Below are 17,311 nucleotides of genomic sequence, written 5' to 3' on the forward strand. Positions count from 1 at the left end.
GTAGTTACAAAAAAGTGACGTATTCTGTATTATTTTGTTCTCTTCTGCAACTCACAAACGATTACAGTAACAGTTTTTGTCTTTTATCATCGATATACTTTTGTCCCGCACCTCATGCACACCTCAAAGGTTCAAACTGCTTCCTATCTAATTATTGACCACTTCAGACAAAATGTCATTTGATGTCCAGTATGTGCTTGTTCGTTTTTTTCAGGTTTTTAAGCACCTAATTATATCAATTGGTAGTGCCCCTTCCTAGGCGCTTCCCTAGCAAAGACGGTATTCAGAAACATGCCGCACAAGCCCTGTGAGCAGGTGTCACGCACTTCCTCTGGGAAAGTATTCCCTCCTCCCTGGACTAGGCGACGGGGGAGGAGCCAGGGAAGTAGAGTGGGAGGGTTGGATACCGCACACGTGCTTCCGCAGCCTCGCCGTTCACACCTGCATCACACCTGCGGCTCCTCACCACCGCGGCGCAACACTCCTCCCAGTACAAGTAAGTCGCAGGTGATCTGAAAAGGACCGCAAATGTTCAAAATGAACAAGTGTAACTAAAGTGTATTAGATGGAGACACATACACACGTGTAGCCAGCATCTGTGAGTCGTGCAAGTGTCTAGAACACCAGTGCTCATTTTCTCACCTGTTTTACTGTGTACACTTGTTAGAATTCACACTTGTAACATGTCAGTCACTCTGCCCATTTCAAAGTTAGATCCATGGTATGGCTCGGGTACCTTGACAAACGTTTTCTTAGTCCTCAAGTAATAAACGAAAAAAAAAAAATGGAGAATATTAACTAATCTGCGGCACGTATACATGCACAATGTTGGCAATGCTGTGTTCAGACTGCTGCATCATATGTAAGTACGTGGCACAAATCTCCATCAGATAACTCAGCAGTAACTAGAATGTTATAAACAGCGCGATAATGTAATGATTCTCTTACTCAGCCATTCTATTATTATTAATAAAGCAGATTAATCGTGATAAAATGCATAGCACCTAAAACCCGTGTTTCATATATACCAATACTGCCTCAAAGACGGATTTCAAAATGCAGACAGCAGGATGTATCTGTGGAATATTTCTGTTTAATTAGGCATCCCACCAAACTTACATGTAGATTATACAGTTTCCAAAACTAACTGGAGATTATGATGGAAGTTTCGGAAGGGGTCAAGGATTTCACTTTTCAGACTTCAAATCATAATTCAAATAATGTTCCTTCTGTAGTGATGGAGTGATGACAACACACACACACAACACACACTGCGTAGTGTAGTGGTTAGCACACTCGACTCACAATCGAGAGGGCCGGGTTCGAGTCCCGGGGCAGCGAGGCAAATGGGCAAGCCTCTTAATGTGTGGCCCCTGTTCACCTAGCAGTAAATAGGTACGGGATGTAACTCGAGGGGTTGTGGCCTCGCTTTCCCGGTGTGTGGAGTGTGTTGTGGTCTCAGTCCTACCCGAAGATCGGTCTATGAGCTCTGAGCTCGCTCCGTAATGGGGAAGACTGGCTGGGTGACTAGCGTGCAACCGAGGTGAATTACACACACACACACACACACACACACACGGATAAGAGTATGATGAAAAAGATCATAACTACTATGATAAGACCTAGACTAGAATATGCAGCAGTGGTATAGTCATCATACAGGCAGAAAAACATCAAGAAACTAGAAAGAATCCAAAGGACTGCTACAAAGATGGTCCCAGGAATAAATCATCTTCCCTATAAAGAAAGACAAGGAAATGGAACTACCAATTTTTAAGGATAGACAGGAAAAGTGACACCTAATAACGATGCATAAGTTAGTAAACCATATGGAAAAAATAGATAGACAAGACCTTGTATCACTCACGGAGGATGGAGATAGACGAACAAGATCATTAAAAGTCAGTGTCTGAGGAACATTGAAAAGTTCAGTTTTCTACGTAGAACGGTGAACATCTGGAATGGATTGAGTGAAGAGATTGTAGCAGCAGAAGGTGTGCACAAATTTAAGGAAAAGTTGGATAAATGTAGATATGGAGACAGGTCACTATGAGCCCCGCTCGAATCCTGTGATATGCAACTAGGTAAATACACACATACACACACACACACACAAACACACACACACACACACACACACACACACACACACACACACACACACACACACACACACACAGAGAGAGAGAGAGAGAGAGAGAGAGATAAATGGAATTATAAGAGAGAAAAGAAGCGTTCTGATCTGCTTAAGGAATTAAAAGAGCAGTGACGCCAGAAAAAGTAGAACTGTGGCGCCAGGCAGGATAGAAACACCTGTGAAGCGCTTCACACCTGTGGCGCGCTCACGTTTACTCTCTCTCTCTCTCTCTCTCTCTCTCTCTCTCTCTCTCTCTCCGTTCAAGAAAGAAAGGCAATCTGGAAATAAATGAATGAACAGCTTGGCAGGCCTGGGGCATGAAGGCATAGTTATGTTACAAAGAGTTCCATCAATTTTGAGTTATCCAAAGATCTAGGAAAGAGGTCATTCTTTAATAATGAATGTAATTTATAGGACAAAATATGGAGGCAATGGTAATCTTCATCTGAACAAAGAATAACTCAGTTTTATTAACCAGTGATTTAGCGTGCGGTCTTAATTTCCTCGCAGTGGGGGCGGGGTAGGGAGGGGAAAGTTCAGGCTTGACTAACCATCTCGTCTTCGTCTCTCTTACACACAGGAGGCGCGGGCTCGTCATCATGCCCAAGATTCAGAAATACAAGGCAGCGTCCACTGGCGAAGATACGAGTTTCCGTAACACTACTCAGCTGCATCCTAAGATTCGTCCTTTGACACGAATTCTCTCCAACTCAACTCTCAGCTCCGATGCTCATCATACAACCAGCACATCCAGTAAGAGCAAGAACACCACTAGTAGCGCAAGCACCAATGTCAGTAAAACATCAAAAACCGTTGCAGAGACGACAGCAGCATCACATACAACCAATATAAAGAACATATCCAACGAGAACGAAAGTGAAAACAAGCCAGACAACAAAGTACCCGAGCTGGTCCTTCCAGAAAACACTGTAGAGGTTCACTTCATTCCTGATTCTGAGGGGAACATCACACGCATCCCGGGCCGCAATGACATCGTTCAGCTACGCCACCATGGCCGCCTCATCACTTTGCCTGTTGTCCCCACGGATTCAGAACAGAGCAAAACTCAAAATACATCCCATTTTTACAAAGATTTCGAAACAACTGCCCAAGAAACTCAAGAATCACCAGTGGATTTCAGCCCTGGAGGACCTCGAGGGGATCCATTGTTAGCCAGAACAGCTCAGGTGACCTCTCCCTCTCCTGCCGGTGACATTTCTGTGGATTCGGGTGTCTTGGACGTGTCTGGAGGGAGCAGCAGTGAGGGCCTCAGTCTCCCATCCACTGAGCTCTTTCGAGAGGATCCTGCTCTTACCGCCAGCAATCTCACACCCACACCTACCGCCAAACTACCGAGCATAGAGAGTGCATTTAGTAGAGTAGGAGAGGTGTTCCATGGCCACGACGTGCCCATCATCATCAGCAGCAGCAGCTTGGTCTCAGAACCACCCGCTGCCCACACCTCTGATCCCGCGCCCTCCTACACCACCCTCAGGTGAGATTCACGCCCCCGTCTCACTTGCTACCCCATCCTTTCACTCCCCCTACCCCGCCCTCCTCTCTCTCTCTCTCTCTCTCTCTCTCTCTCTCTCTCTCTCTCTCTCTCTCTCTCTCTCTCTCTCTCTCTACTACTACTACTACTACTACTACTACTACTACTGCTGCTGCTGCTGCTGCTGCTGCTGCTGCTGCTGCTGCTGCTGCTGCTGCTGCTGCTGCTGCTACTACTACTACTACTACTACTACTACTACTACTACTACTACTACTACTACTACTACTACTACTACTATTATATTATTATTATTATTATTATTATTATTATTATTATTATTATTATTATTATTGTTGTTGTTATTGTGTTGTGTTACGTAATTATGCAAGAAGACGAGCAGCCTTCATCTGCTTGCTTGTTATTCATAGAAGGGTCTTAACATTCTCCTAAAGATGTAATTTTAAAGCCTTTTCTGTAGTTTATTTATGAGTGACCGAGTTTGGCTTCCATACGTGATTAAGGCCGCGGCGTTATCATTGTTCCATAATATTCTGGTCTTTGTTTTTCCCCCCAGCAGAATATATTCTTTTCATCATTATTACTCTTTCCTTACAGAACTGTGTCCTCCCTGTACAGCCCCTCATATGCCGGACCCTCGCAGATACTCGCCCATTCTACCCCAAGTACTCTCACATCCCTACCCACATCCACTGCTATCGGCCACGAGTCTCTATACGTTGATGCCACAGCGAATATTAGCCATTACCAGCCAGTCACCCCGCCAGGTACCTTACTCACACCCACAGATCCCAGCCACATCCATCACTTGATGCCAGCAATCCATTCCTATCCTGCAGAGTACACCATCAGGTAAGCTTAACCTCAAAACTTCTAGCGTATGAGTCTAAATCAGTATTAAGAAAAAAACAAAATATAACTATTACGTATAAAGCAAAGACAGTCTCTTTGTTTAGAATAGAAAAATACTTGACGTAAATACATTTAAGGTAAGTTAAATGTTTATTCTTTGTTCTCTACGTCATAAACTTGGAAAACTGAGTGACCACAGTAATTTTCACTGTCACTTCCACATAGACATGGAGACCAAGCCACCACCGCCCCGGGGATGGGGCTGCCATACCCTTACTCCTCCTCTGCTTCCCCCTCCACACTGGCCAAAACACTCCGAACCTCACCTCATAGTAACACTACTCCCGTTACTACAACAACCTCCACCACGGGTTAGTTGTTTAGAATCCTATTATTTCATAATAACTGATAGTTTCAGTGTCATGCCACTTGCATATTTGAACTTCTTTAAACAAAAACTTCAAACTGCGCACAGTTTATATAATGTCAAAGATCCTCACAATCACATTACTGTCCTCTCTAGTTGGTGTGGCAGGCATGCGTGGGCTGGTGGCAGGCAATGGAAGCATTCCTCCCCGCACGGGTCCAGGATCAAGGGGCGGAAGAGCGCGCTCTCAGAGAGTTCATGAGAAGCTTTCTAGAGAAGGTATAGTACACGTCTCTCTCTCTCTCTCTCTCTCTCTCTCTCTCTCTCTCTCTCTCTTGTGTGTGTAATACACCTGTGTATATCCTTAACAGAATACAAGAAGTCAGCCTGCGACAGAGAGAGGACGAGGATGCGAGATATGAACAACGCCTTTGACCTGTTGCGGGAGCGCCTGCCCTTCTGCCGACCCCCGGGCAAGAAGTGCTCCAAGATAGACAGTCTGAGGTCAGTGTTCAGACTTGGTTAGTCTCAGTATTCATTACAAACCTACAATGAAGTGGAAACAAAAAAAGTGCCCTTATATAGAATGTATTTACAGTCTTACGTCACTACGTGTTTTACTTCTCCCTCTCCCCTGCTATGTACCTTACCGACATCCCTGCCCGTGACTTGCTGATTATTACAGAAGTGTGTGTGTGTGTGTGTGTGTGTGTGTGTGTGTGTGTGTGTGTGTGTGTGTGTGTGTGTGTGTGTTTAAATATATATATATATATATATATATATATATATATATATATATATATATATATATATATATATATATATATATATATAATTTTCTTTTTCTTTCAGTGGGCGAGACCGTTTTCCTTCTAAGCTGGAGACTCTGAGGTGAGTCGCACGTCTCGCTCATTTTTACATTTAACTTTATCGCACATACCAATATAATATAATACAAAACAATACATGTTATGTTCTATAAAGGATATACCTCTTTTCATATCATTACACACACTATATCAGAAATATTCAGTTGTGTAGTGCATTCGTTGAGAGACGAGTGGCTGACGTGCCGTTGGCAGCCCTGAGGCCGGCTGATGGCAACACCCGCCACAGGTGTTCCCACACACCTGTGCTCGGTGTCCACCAACCAATACTGAAATATTATTTTTTTCAGCTTCTTATATACATACTTAATACGTGTGTGTGTGTGTGTGTGTGTGTGTGTGTGTGTGTGTGTGTGTGTGTGTGTGTTCATATTCAGATTTGTCATCTTTTCAAGGTAGTGGGATGCCTTTCACTCATCGCTCCGTCACAGTGTTTTGTATGAAGGAAAGAGAGCGAGATGATGCACTCATCCCTCTCAGTAACGTTCACGAGCAAGACATTTAAACAAGATGGCTTCTCTGATCCTCATTTAAACCTGCCACTGTTCTGTGTGTGTGTGTGTGTGTGTGTGTGTGTGTGTGTGTGTGTGTGTGTGTGTGTGTGTGTGTAGATAAAAGAAAGAAAAAGGTCTAGGAAACTAACAGATAGATATTCGTAGAAGTTTAGCCATTACAATGTATTGACTTGCATTAGATAACGATCGTATAGTGAGAGAAAAATATATGTTCACTTCGCACTTCAATATCAATCATAAACACCGCTCGTTGGGGAAGGACTGGTATATGGCGGGGCACGTGTCACTGGTAGTATATTCCCACGGGAAGCAGATGTTGCTAGATAAGGAGCGGGGTGCGGGACGCTACCTGGACTGGCCTGGGAAGACGGGAGAGGATGAGGCTGCTGGCGTTTTAAGGGCGAGAGTTGAGAACAGAACATTCATTGCTTGCTTGAATAAGACAAGGTTTAAAAATTTTGTCATTTTGTTATCCTAATATCACTAAAACTACTGTCTATCGATCACTATTAGATACAGATGTTTGTCATTCGCTTTTCTCTCTCTCTTTTTTATATAAGTATTTTCAACCGGAAGAAATCACTATTTGTACTACTTTCCTCCCCTCTCTTTCTCTCATCCTTCCTGTTCCCTCGTGGTTCTCTGCCCCAGCTGCCTAGGACCCACTTACCACTAACGGCCACTGCAGTGTGGTCCTCGCGGGTTGTGCATGTGGTTAACTCTGGATTCTAACCACCTATTACTGTTTTCCTGTAAAATATTAATGCATCTGATCTTGCGTACCTAACGTAAATAAAGTAAATAAATGAAAAGAGAGTTTATCGATATAGCTACATGTAAATACAGCACACCCATTAATATTTTGTTTTCCCAACCTAGATTGGCTATCCGCTACATCCGTCACCTGGCCAATACTCTCTCCTGTCCTGTTGACGCCATTTATCCGGACTACGACCCTCCGCCCTACAACGTCACCTCTGTCCCACCAAATCTCCGACTCCAGCAGAGACTCTATGTACCACAGTCCGTCTCAGCGCACTCATCTGCCTTAGCTCTATACTCCTCTGGCCCTTCACTGGAGGGACTGGACTACCCCTACGTGCCTCAGACCCTCACCACCTCCATGTCCCACGATTACCTCAGAGAACCTTTCTGGCAAACTGATACACCACTTCCAGAGTATCAGTACTAATAAGGAGTAGCATATCATCTACTTAGATAAGTACCACGTTGCTCAAGTTCAACCAATCTAGTCTAACCTTGGCTGGGACGTTGTTTATTGATTTAGGTACTTGTAATAACATTTGTCATATTATGTTTTACTTCTTGAATGATAAACAAGCTTACCTATAGTAATTATTTAATGCGTACATTGATGGCATAAGTCTTTGAATGCTCCCCATACTTTGCATGTCTGTCTGTGTGATAGGGTTTCCGGGCTGCCTGTGTGCGTTCCTGTTGATAGTTAAGGTAATTTATCTCCTTTAATTTTGTTATCGCCAGAATTGTAGTGTAGGTTTAATTGTCAATCTAAGAATGTAGCAGCTGTTGAGAAGTGGAAAACAGATGAAAACTGAAAAAAGAAGAAGAAAAAAGGAAAAAAAAAAAAAAACTGCACGTCGTTCTTGGTGATATTAATTATTATAGATTTAGACCGAATGATCCCCGTGATAATTAATTAGTGATTAGAAGTAGTGACAGTTCCACAACTCTTCTTAGTCTGTTGAGTGGGAAGATTTATTTACCAATGTTTGTGCATTCATTTCCTGTTAAACTGACAGTAAATGTAACATGTACTACACGGCCGTTGATTAGGAGTCGATCCAGATTCACTTTATCGCTTCGAACAAAAAAGTATAGCGTTTATTTCACCAAGTACACTACATCTGGATTTTGGGATTATTACCAACTGCAAAGGAAGTTTCTATTGATATCACGTGGTTGGCCAAAGCAGACATATGATTATGAATGTAGGGTTCATAGGAAGTGCAGGTGATAACATGAAGAACAGAGAGGGAGACCACTGTAGTGAAGTGTGAAGAGAGGATAGGTAGTAGAGAATGAATGGGGAAAAATAGAAGTCTGAACATTATTGGCAGATGTTTAGAGATCAAACTTCGATTGAGTGAGTCCAGACTGACCTTAGAGAGCAAGGGCTGTTCAGGGAGCCGCAGATAAGACAATCGTTAGGTGAATAAAACAGATCTTTCAAGTTTATTATTATTATTATTATTATTATTATTATTATTATTATTATTATTATTATTATTATTATTGTTATTATTGTTCTGTTTTTGCATTGTAAATATGATGATTTCAGTTGTTTCCTACATTACATGATAATATACAATTGATTTACTTTAGCATTATAGGTCTGGTAACACTGCAAATCAGTATATTTATGATTGACATCTGCTCTGCATTACATATTGTTGTACCTAGTCCATATAGCCTACCTACATGCATATCAAACATCTTGGCTTATTTTTTCTTATTTATTTATATGTACTACAGCTTGATTTTTCTATATAATTTTAGATAATAACCTATTCACATTTAATTGTTCTTCTAAAGTTCTAACCCTGCGAGGACCGTACACACCAAGGAATATACAGAGTCCTTGGTACACACCCACGTTCATCCCACGTTACTTCACTGTCTTTGCTCTGAATCCATCAATCCACCATCACCTGTTGTGGTAACAGTATCAAGCTTATCTCTCTGTCTCACATCCACATACCATATCCTACTGTCTCTGATGCCTCGGTTGTGCATGGAACGCCCGGCACGGTGGTTGGCCAATAGAGCCTCCACTTCGCCTCAGCTATACACTCTTCATTAGCTCAGGTCCTCTCCCTCAAATTAGTACTTATTTCACACATGTATTCATTTACCATATCCTTTCACTTTGTTTGCCTTTTTCTATATGAGACTTTACTCGCATACATATTTGTTCCAATTGTTCCATCCTTATCACTCAACATGTCTTTTTCAATACTCGCTTCCACACCATTTTGACGTCCCATTGTACGCCCGTGTCTTTGGATTGATCCATGCTTCACTGTTAGCAAGATTTTTTTTTCCTTTATCCTATGTACATACTTTGCTTATGATCATGTTAACATTCTTTGTTATCATAACCCTCTCCCCTATTTCTTTTTATTAATATTTTTTCGATGAGTCCTCAAATGTAAAGTTTTCTCAATTCGCCCTTTTTAATTATTATATAAATTTTTACTGCCAGATGTATTAGAAGTCATTCATCTTGCTATTTTTTGCCACAGTGATTGATTGACTTATCTATCTGCCTCCATTAACTACCAAAAACCTTCATCTTATTGTTATATAATGTTTATTTTCTCCATATTTCCACTGCTATTTCATTTTTATCTGACCTGCATATTCCTCCCACACCTTTTTACTCGCTATTTCCAACGTTTCTACTCATATCATCACTTCAGAGTGTCCTTTTTCCTTTTCCAAGCTTTCCTATGGTGTTAGGTAGTTATTATCATTTCAAGACCTCTTATTTCCTTTCTCGTTACCATTTCCTCACTTCTTGATCATTGTTGAAAAGACTTTTACATGTTGGTTATCCATATCTCCCTAATGTTATTTATCTATTTAGGTATTTATTTATTTATTTTCATCTAGGCACTTAACCTCTACGTATATTTTAACCTAAGAGGCATTGAATTATTTATTTATTTTTTTTTTTAGCTTTTCCCTGAATTGAATCACACCATACAACTCCTTCCTCTCTTTACCACACCCACCAATTCTTCACCCTTATGTTGTTCATTGTTCCACAGCCTTCCAAGTGTTTTCCTGTATTCTTATAACATTCAACCTCCCTTTTAAAACTTTCTACTATCTTCCTCTTCTTATCTAATCAGCCTACTCTTTTCTTTTCATTAATATAAGCAGCTTTTAGGCCATATTCCGTCCCAGTCACTATGTACAGGTGGGATCTCTCCGTCTGGTCCGTCCTTGAACATATCTCACCATTCTCTCATATAATCACACAACCTTGTTCCTCACTCCTTCAACTCTTAGTTATCATCTACACTTATTCGCTTACAATTTAACCATACATTATATCAATATACGCAGCAGGCTGAATTTTATGACAACTATGGTTTCTGTGCCATTCATAGTGGAGGGAAAAAAATAATAAATAAAAAATAAAATAAAAATCGGTCGTGATGAAAACAGTTTGAAGAACACTTATATAATACACTATGGTTTGTTCACTCATATCATTAGGATTATGTTCTGCTCCATATATTCTTAGACAATTTCTTTAGATGCATTTGATGATTACTAGAATTTAGCGTGTCTGATTAAATGTATTTTAATGTATTTTTATTAACAGGAACTCATCTAGTCACGAATTCTTTTTTGCCAAAGACTCTAGTGCAAAATTAAGACTAGGAACATTTGTAGAAATTAGATTATTAAAGGTGTAAGGATTATGACTTTGCTTTACTTCAGCCGTTCTCCTTCAAAACTTGCACATATTTCAGGATAGAACTTACTTTCGATTAATTACTTCATTTTCTGTCCTTTCCTTCTTTCTATGTACATTTGGTTTACTTCTAGATTAAGTGCAATTCAAAATATGTACAATAGCATGTATGTGACTACCCTGAAAGAAAAAAAAAAAAATCACAAAATACAAGAAACTTCTTTCTTGTGAGTGTTGTTTGATAAGCAAGTGATGAGCAGGACCAAGGAATATACAGAATCCTTGAGCAGGACTGACCAGCATTTGAAAATTGACAATTTTTGAAATTTGCCAAAAAAATTCTAGGACTTAAATGAAAAATGTGTGCCCACACATTTCTTTAGTATATATCAGAGAATCAAATGTAAAAAAAATTATAATGAAAGCATGATGAACTAGTTCCAGACAGCTTTAAGTGGACTTCAACTAATCATCCAAGGACACTATTAACCCATAAAGGTCTTCCTAATATATTGCTTGGTCATAGCAAAGAATATTGACAGAATCAATTGAAGTAGATAGTAAGTTCTTGATTGGCCCCTAGGATGCTCAGTTAAAAAATTTGAAATTACCTCTCCAAATATGTCAAACTATCAGCAGTAAGGTTAGATTGTTAGGTTGATTTTCCCTCTTGCTAAGCATTGCATATATATATATATATATATATATATATATATATATATATATATATATATATATATATATATATATATATATATATATATATATATATATATATATATATATATATATATATATATATATATATATATATATATATATATATATATATATATATATATATATATATATATATATATATATATATATATATATATATATATATATATATATATATATATATATATATATATATATATATATATATATATATATATTTTTTTTTTTACTTAATTCAACAGGAGCAAAATTACACTGCTATTTGTATTGGCTACAGGTTCTTTTTTTCTTCTCATTTGTTGAGGTTTACTTGTCTTAGTGTAAATCATCACTAACATCTGATAGACTTAGTATTTCAGTTGAATACTATAGATTTTTTTTGTTTTGTTTTTTTAAATAAAATAACTTCATTACTCAAAAGTTTAGTTTTGCCATTTTTACACATAACAACTGTACAATACACCTACAATATGCCTGTGGCTGTGTAATGAGTCACACTAAGGTCTCACTGGTCTTGTATATACTGGGCTGAGAATGAGAACTCCCTATCATGACTCACCAAAAAGCCATTGCTACTGTTTCCTATCTTGCCAGTACACATGCTCACATAAGACATTCCACATTAATATCCTCACTGAGATTGTAAGACAATGGAAGGTCCTAAACAAAGGGGTGGTAATAATAATTCCAGTGCATAGTTTACTTGTTTGATGTTGCAAGATTTATCCAAAATTTAATCCATACTCAATTGCATTGCAAGACTTTTAGAACAGTATCTCTCCCTGTGAATGATCTAAAGTTGCAATATTCCCAAAAAACTCAAGGAAACTGAAATTATGAGAATATTTCTGTCTAAACAGCTGCTGCACCAGAAATAATCTCAATCAACTCTCCAGTGATGACAGCCTGGCGGGTGCGGTTGTAAGTCAGTGTCAACTTTTCAATCATTTCACCTGAAAAGAAAATAATTCATCATTGACATAAGGTCCATACCTCATACCCTGCTGAACCACTCTACTAAATGATTTCAACTGCATCAGTTCATAGTTAGTTAATCTTTATTTCATCTCTACAGAAAATATATTTGGTAAAAAGAGTATCAGTTTAGTCATGACTATTAGCATCTTGTATGTGCAGATGACATTCATGGATATCTTAAACGTTTTTGAATGATGTAAATATTCCCTTGAAATGAGAATCAATTGTAAATCCATTGTGCAAGTGTTTAAAACTCACCTGCATTCTTGCTGGCACTGTCCATGGCAGTCATACGAGAGGACTGTTCTGAGCAAGCCCCTTCTTTAAGAGTGAAAAACAGGAGAGATGTCAAAGAGTATTCCATGTAAGACTGGATCACGTCAGCATCAAGAGAGTCATAGACATTGATCTTTTCTGCGGCAGAAATGGCTGAAGGAGTGAAGAAGGGCAGCTCAAGTGTATCATAGGATACCACAGTCCTGTAGGAAATATTCAACATTTAAATATTCATTCACATTTTCTAACTGGCCAAACTTATTAAAATATATAATAACTTTCCACAGGCAACTGCATTTCCTATTTAAGTACAATGTCCTTTGAATGGCATACAAATAAAGAAAATTATTCACACATTTCAGTTAAGACTATTAATATGAACATGTTTTTCTTCTGGCAACACTCCCAAGCTTAGGATCTCCTGCATACTGTACTATTGACTTCAATTATACATGAGTAATTAAATAGATATCTAAGGTTGAGATTCATAAAAACCTACACCAAATGGTGAGTGATTTCAAAACTTACTTGAACTTGTTATAAATAATTTTGCCTTGGCCAAAGTCATATCCAGAGTTAAGAATGAAAGTTGCAATTCTGGCTGCATCCTCAAAGGTGGCTGGCTTGCGTCCCACCTCTCCCACTTGGGCAATAATGTTCTGGGAGAACACTCTGAAGAGAGAAATTTCATCAGTTAAAAATATCAATTTGTGAACCCTGTAGACTTGTCTATATCTAAAATTATTTCATATTCACAAGTAAACAAAAACTGTTCATAATTCAAACAGAATAAAACAATCAATACCGTTTCACTGGATTCTAAAGAATAATGATACTGAAGTGATAAAACACAGGTTTACTTTAGATTGTTTAATGTAAAAATACTGACAAAATGGAAATCCAATAGGCCAATGTTTCAGGTCATGCACAGGTTTAAAGAAATAGGGCTACAAAGAACAACCTGTCCCTCAATGGCAGGGTAGGATTTCAATATTTTTTACGCTCACTATTATAAACAGTAGCTAATAAAGAACAGTTAAATACATGACCTACTGACCTACTAATTCCACTTGATTCCAGTAATGTAACAAATGTAAAGTCATTAAATATAATGGGAAGACACCTTTATTTACCTGGCAAGCTGAGCACGTGACTTGTCTCCAATGCAGATGACGGCTGTTTTTGAGGCATCCTGTGCCAAGCCAGCCTTGATGTGCTTGCAAATACTTGAGTGGATGGCACCACAAAGGCCACGGTCACTACTGCAAGCCACGATCAGCTGGTTGGGCTTCTCTTCCTCTCCCTTCACTTCAGCCTATAGCAGATATAGAAAAGAAAAATGACACTGATTGATAAGAAAATCTACAACCACAATACAAGAATTCTACAGCTAATCAATATCTACCATGCTGCTCCTGACTCCCCAAAAATCCTTTGCATTTCATTCTTTCAACTCTAATTCAGTGAAATTTTCAAAATGATCTATGGGTAATACATTTACTATAATAAATAATGTTGCAATTTTGGACATGTGTGATTCTTAATTAAAGGACATTTGTAACTAGCTAAAATTACCATGGGTAGCTGTGCCAAATATCTTCCATTTAGAGTAACTAAACTAGTGCATGCGAGGCAAAAATTGTTATTGTAACAGCCTGTGCTCCAAGCCAAGTTAAATAGGAGTGCATCTGTATCACCACCATCACTGTCATCATTGCCATTCTTCTCCATAGCCTCCATGGGCTTAAAAATGAAGAATGAATCCATCATCATTTGTTCCCTTCCTAATGAGTGAATAATGTATGTACCACTAAAAGTTTCACATGTTTTTACATTCATCAATAAAATGGAGTAACTTATAATAATTTAACAGTCTGGATGGTACGTAATGATGTACATACTGTCTTTCTGCTATCACAGCCATAATGGCCCTCCTGTAAAAGTGGTTAAATGTACTACCTGTTATCTACTACATGTTATGCTACCTGAGACCTGACCTAACCTAACCTAACCTAACCTAACTATTATTTATATCCATAGGAGGTATTTAATGAACTTGCTTTATGTAGAATTATATACTTGCACCTCCCAGTACAAAAAGATTGATCTTTCCACAGAAGGCTATTAATATATATCATATTACTTTTCTATTTACTTTGCTGAATTACCTTATCATAAAAAGCACTGGTGCCAGCACCATAGGGCCGAGCAACCTTCAGTTCCCTTTCAGCACGAGCATACTTGGCTGCAGACACCATCTTCATGGATTGAGTGATCTTTTGAATGTTCTTGACAGACTTGAGTCGCATGGCAATGGCCTTAAGAGTGGCCATGCCTCGCACCTGTTGCTGTCCACTGGAAAAAATATATAAATAAGTAAAAAAAAAAAAAAAAAAAAAAAAAAAAAAAAAAATACAAAATAAAAATAAATAAATAAATAAATAAATACTTTATCAATTGATAATAAGGTTTTAACTTGGTTAATTTAGTTTTTGGAGCAACAATAGACTGACGATAAAATAACAAAGTAGTTATAGTCTGTTCCATCTAGAAAGGCCGTTCTAGGTGTGGCAGATTCTGGAATTCCCATGAGTGTGGTGTTGCCAGTTTGACCACCAATTATCATATCATAATTGTCTCCTTACCTGGCTATCTACAAGCCCCCCTCTCTCTCTCTCTCTCTCTCTCTCTCTCTCTCTCTCTCTCTCTCTCTCTCTCTCTCTCTCTCTCTCTCTCTATATATATATATATATATATATATATATATATATATATATATTAAAGTCAGGGTTGTAGCTTCCATCTTGCTTGGTAACCAGAGAGGAAGTGAGGTGTGAGCTGTGATACTTGACCTGACTCGAACCAGGTGAGAGACCCATGGGTGACATGGTGACCACCACCACCACCACATTATGGCAACATTAGAAAAAAACTGTGCTACATGCCATAGTATTAACATAAATTGGTTATAATCCTAAACATGGACACACATTGTACTATGTGACTTCCTTTACTATATACAGCATACATAAAATATCACTTTCAAAGAGCACATGGATGGGAAATGAGAAAGGCACAAGTGCGAAGATTGATTTGGCAGCATGGCTAGAGGTAAACGATGTGACCTGCCCCACCCTAAACGGACTTCATAGATAAAACCAACCATAGCTTGACTTCCATGACAAGCAAAAACACAGCATCACTGGGAAGTGTCCAGAAGGCAACTGTCCTACTTGAGTGACTGAATTGCACTGATGATGACAAAATTGTTTGCAATACTAGTGGCTCTGATGAAATACCTTGCATTCATATGGGCAAAATTGGAGCAAACCAGAAACTTCCACTTATATGGTAAAGTGAAACAAATGCACATATAGTGTATGTATGAATGTGTGTAAATGTATGTATGTATATATATATATATATATATATATATATATATATATATATATATATATATATATATATATATATATATATATATATATATATATATATATATATATATATATATATATATATATATATATATATATATATATATATATATATATATATATATATATATATATATATATATATATATATATATATATATATATATATATATATATATATATATATATATATATATATATATATATATATATATATTCGCCTTTGAAGCTCACGGTTGTGTCCTGGAAGAGATCGCTAAATTAAAACATAAGCATTGAATGAAACAATAGATTTTGTTAAAGGCATTTGAACCTATCCTTTTTTCAAGCTCCCATCTTTACTGCAAAGTATGTGTTGCAGCAGCCCAGTACGGTTACAAGTCTGGTGCTACAGACACTATTTGTCTTACGCTTGTGGGAAATCATTAGATTTGGTTTAGGATTGCAAGAGTTTGTATTCAGTCAAAATATTTATCAAATATGTAGCTATGTCTGCAACAGGGACGGTTGTATGTTTCTTTATCTAGCATTGTTTTTGCTCAGCAAAGTGTTTACCGTGCTCCCTCAGCAACTTAAGCTGTGTTGCATGAAATACCCACTACCTGGCTCTGCTCTGCCATGGACCTACTTAGTAACAACTCCCCTCGACGTGCTAATATCCGGGACCAGCAAAGTACGATTCGTATCATTGACTTAAGTCTTCTGAAAAGTACCATCACAGTGATAGAAAGAGGTAATCAAGGAAGTGGTTCATGAGATTGTTGACATGGAGGCACTCAGCTGATGTAGCCGGACAGTACACCGGCGCACCAGCCATAATGGCCCTCCCTCACCTTTACCCCACTCTCTTCTGCCACACACCAACCCCTCATTGCTTCACCGACACAACAAAGTACAACTAGATAAGATTCATACTGGTTAGGGACGAGAAGGGCGCTCCGGCTGAACATTTTGGGGTGGATGAGGCAGCAGCCGCGGCGACTCGGGAAGCTCGGAGTGTTGGTGCAGCAGCAGCAGCAGACCACAGCTGCCCGGTGGTGTCTGGCACCTCATTCATTCGTAATAGGATTAGCAGGTATTGTGATATACTCAAATGAATAAGTGACCAATATCAAAACTTATCCAAAAGTTACTGGAATCCGATAAAATATTTATTTTTAATT

At 38.5% G+C, this 17,311-nt stretch overlaps 2 protein-coding genes across 3 annotated transcripts; one reads left to right on the forward strand and one right to left on the reverse strand.

Annotated features, from left to right (window-relative positions):
• The first annotated feature begins 317 nt into the window (after positions 1–317).
• On the forward strand, positions 318–10,744 carry LOC123503630 (mucin-17-like). 2 transcript variants are annotated; one of them, XM_045253552.1, is made up of 8 exons: positions 318–496; positions 2,718–3,632; positions 4,246–4,500; positions 4,726–4,871; positions 5,024–5,146; positions 5,239–5,371; positions 5,720–5,758; positions 7,149–10,744. In XM_045253552.1, the coding sequence occupies exons 2-8, from the start codon at positions 2,737–2,739 to the stop codon at positions 7,459–7,461; spliced, it is 1,905 nt and encodes a 634-aa protein (XP_045109487.1). In that variant the 5' UTR covers positions 318–496; positions 2,718–2,736; the 3' UTR covers positions 7,462–10,744. The 2 variants fall into 2 exon arrangements, with proteins under 2 accessions (XP_045109487.1, XP_045109488.1); XM_045253553.1 differs by lacking the exon at positions 318–496 and adding an exon at positions 506–598.
• A 1,122-nt stretch (positions 10,745–11,866) lies between these two features.
• On the reverse strand, positions 11,867–17,217 carry LOC123503791 (ATP synthase subunit gamma, mitochondrial-like). The gene is made up of 6 exons (XM_045253791.1): positions 17,064–17,217; positions 14,880–15,066; positions 13,845–14,026; positions 13,240–13,383; positions 12,694–12,914; positions 11,867–12,410 (listed from the first exon to the last, which is right to left on the reverse strand). Exons 1-6 carry the CDS (start codon positions 17,096–17,098, stop codon positions 12,310–12,312), a joined length of 870 nt encoding a protein of 289 aa, XP_045109726.1. The 5' UTR covers positions 17,099–17,217; the 3' UTR covers positions 11,867–12,309.
• Between the last annotated feature and the right edge of the window lie 94 nt (positions 17,218–17,311).

Source organism: Portunus trituberculatus, chromosome 14 (genome assembly GCF_017591435.1).
Source record: "Portunus trituberculatus isolate SZX2019 chromosome 14, ASM1759143v1, whole genome shotgun sequence".
NCBI classification, from domain to species: Eukaryota; Metazoa; Arthropoda; class Malacostraca; order Decapoda; family Portunidae; genus Portunus; species Portunus trituberculatus.

Bases quoted from the DNA above. Each gene is read 5' to 3' on its own strand.
- LOC123503630 (XM_045253552.1), top strand. From the start codon at position 2,737: ATGCCCAAGATTCAGAAATACAAGGCAGCGTCCACTGGCGAAGATACG. The intron at 4,501-4,725 runs GTAAGCTTAACC...ACTTCCACATAG, and splicing joins CCTGCAGAGTACACCATCAG to ACATGGAGACCAAGCCACCA. The intron at 5,147-5,238 runs GTATAGTACACG...TATCCTTAACAG, and splicing joins TGAGAAGCTTTCTAGAGAAG to AATACAAGAAGTCAGCCTGC.
- LOC123503791 (XM_045253791.1), bottom strand. From the start codon at position 17,098: ATGTTCAGCCGGAGCGCCCTTCTCGTCCCTAACCA. The intron at 13,384-13,844 runs GTAAATAAAGGT...TTCTCTCTTCAG, and splicing joins TCACGTGCTCAGCTTGCCAG to AGTGTTCTCCCAGAACATTA. The intron at 12,411-12,693 runs GTGAGTTTTAAA...TTTTCTTTTCAG, and splicing joins CAGTGCCAGCAAGAATGCAG to GTGAAATGATTGAAAAGTTG.